At 36.8% G+C, this 2,500-nt stretch overlaps 1 protein-coding gene across 3 annotated transcripts in view; it reads right to left on the reverse strand.

Annotated features, from left to right (window-relative positions):
* LOC136835393 (lachesin-like) overlaps nucleotides 1-2,500 on the reverse strand; it is a 570,016-nt gene that overhangs the window by 15,878 nt on the left and 551,638 nt on the right. For all 3 annotated transcript variants that reach the window (XR_010852124.1, XM_067098880.1, XM_067098879.1), the window contains one exon: nucleotides 2,398-2,500. This exon is cut by the window's right edge and continues 26 nt beyond it. Coding sequence is in view for 2 of the 3 variants with exons in the window: in XM_067098880.1 (XP_066954981.1) it covers nucleotides 2,398-2,500 (103 nt within the window). In the remaining variant the exon portion in view is untranslated. The remainder of the gene's footprint in view (nucleotides 1-2,397) is intronic.

Here is a 2,500-nt window from a genome sequence, read left to right on the forward strand (position 1 = left end):
TACCTCATCCTGTCTTCATTTTTACATATACCCTCAAAGATATTCAATAATCAGCCACTTCCAATAGTTCTCCATCCATACTAACACATTACTCCATCATCCTGACGTCACTGGACCTCACATTGCTCCTTTAAACATTTTCTCCCATTCTTACTTCGAAGCAGTCACTCTCCCATCCACTTTATCTACACATATTTCATTTCCATCACAAAAAGTTCTTATCATTATCAACAACCTCTCTTCTACAATCTCAACACTTTGTGCATCAAATATTCATAAATTCTGTTGGAAGCTTTCTCTAGGTGCATGTACTCCAACAACTCGGTCCACACAGCTTTTTTGTCTACATCCACACCATTATTCCCTTTGAAGTTCTGTTATTGGTCTTACTTCCTTAATCAAAACCTTACCATACACGTTCCTATGTATTCTAAGTAAAGTTACATCAATAATTTATACAACCACCTCTTATTAACTCTTATTAACCTATTAAATCTACATCTAGTCTGTTAACTTTGAATCCAAAGAGGGCAAATAAGTATTGATTTTTTTACCGTCTCCGGCAGGGCTTGATTTTGCTCTGATGTTAAGAGTTAAAAATGTTACCACTTAGCTACCAAAAGGGAAAAACGTAGTTTTCATTCACAAGCAGTCAGGCTGCAAAACAAGTTTACTTTAATCTATTCCCATAAAGATGAAGATACCAACGGAAACGTGTGTACCCTATTTAACACTTAAATCGCAATCTGCACTACCGTATTTCCAGTAGCGTAGAGTGTGAAAGGCAACAGAGTAATTATATAACTAAAGAGATGGATCTACTGCTTCCATTCATCCAGATTCCAAACCAACATTCACCGCTGCTTTTTTCGGGTTTCCCTTAACCTTCATAAGCATACTCTTACTCATATTTACTTTCAAACTTTTCTGCTTGTCTCTGCAGTTTTTTCTTCACTACCTTCATCTGCAAACATCTTTTCACTTCACATTCATTCACAACTCATTTTCTTATCTCACGTCACTCATCCATAAAGATGTCAACTCAAAGAGGTGTCACTGCCAACACAGAGTTTTTATTGCTTTCAGCAACTTTCCCTCTACCCTCCATATTGTTTCTCCATCAGTACTATCATCATCTTTCTCTAGGGATCTATGTATATCACTTACACATATTTCCTCTTACTTTCAAACTTTTCACATAACTGTTTCATAAAAAACACTGATTCGTGTATCCTCTTCCTTGCTTAAATCCACACTGTTCTTCCCAATCCCTCAATAATCTGGGTAACCTTTATAATTATAACCTAAGAAACATCTTCCACGGCATACTCAATAACGTACTGCCCCATTATTCTTAGTCTCCTCTATTATCTTTAACCTTACACAGACGAATATTTCCTTCAGAATATTCCCCTGGCCAGGCACTCAGTTATACAGACACGAACGAGCCAAAGCATCTCAACTGTAATACCGTCAACTTCTGCTATCTTTCCATATTCAACCTCTTAATCACCCTACTTAAATCCTCACCAGTAACTTCCCACAAGGACTCTGAAACTTACTGTACACTGCCCATTCCATTTTCGCATCATTTCCCTGTTCTTCTCTATCTTCATATTGTAAAAATCCTTACATTACCCAGTCTATCGACTTGGACTGCATTCTCTTCAGACAGCTAGTCTCCGTTTGCATATTTTATTCGAAAATCCGTTTGTTCATTAACCTTTCCCTTGAGCTGACTTCCTTGTACAACAACTTCCTATTCTCCCTGTTGTTCTTGCTCACCTTTTACCCGCTTTTTAACTACATGTCCTCTTTTTATCTTTCACCCTCATCTTGACTATCTTATTATATCTTATTCTCTACACGAACTTTCCTTTTCGTCTTGCATCTGTGCCTAAAATAACCTTTTAATCGTTTCCCCTTACTAGACTTCTCGTTTCCTCGTCCAACAAATCACTGGCTTTACTGTCTTGTCCGTATTCCCAAAACCACAGACCCAGTGACTCTACGGCTTCATCCGGAATTTTACATACTGTTCAAAATTATACTCCTTCAACTTGTTTGCCTTTGGCTGTAGATTAATTTCTACCCATTCTTTTTTATTAGCTCTTTTTTCTCCATCTTGTCTTGATTACCGTAACAGCCCTATAAACATACATACATACATATAATATACACACATACATACATACATAATATATATATATATATGTGTGTGTGTGTGTGTGTGTGTATGTGTATAATTAACCTGTGTCTTACTCTTGACGTATTCAATAAAAGTTATGCGATAATAGCGTAATTTTTATATAATCAAATCTATGTATTTGTCAAAATATACACATGATCATTACAGCTTTCCTCCAACTCTTGGAATAAAAGTGCCATTATACTTACACTGCACATGTAGAGTAATGCGTTTGCTAACTGAGGGAGGAACCCCGTTGGAAGCTATACAAAGGTAATGACCCATTTGTGTCCGACTCACTTCCTTGAGGAC

This window comes from Macrobrachium rosenbergii, chromosome 55 (assembly GCF_040412425.1).
Source record: "Macrobrachium rosenbergii isolate ZJJX-2024 chromosome 55, ASM4041242v1, whole genome shotgun sequence".
Taxonomy (NCBI): domain Eukaryota; kingdom Metazoa; phylum Arthropoda; class Malacostraca; order Decapoda; family Palaemonidae; genus Macrobrachium; species Macrobrachium rosenbergii.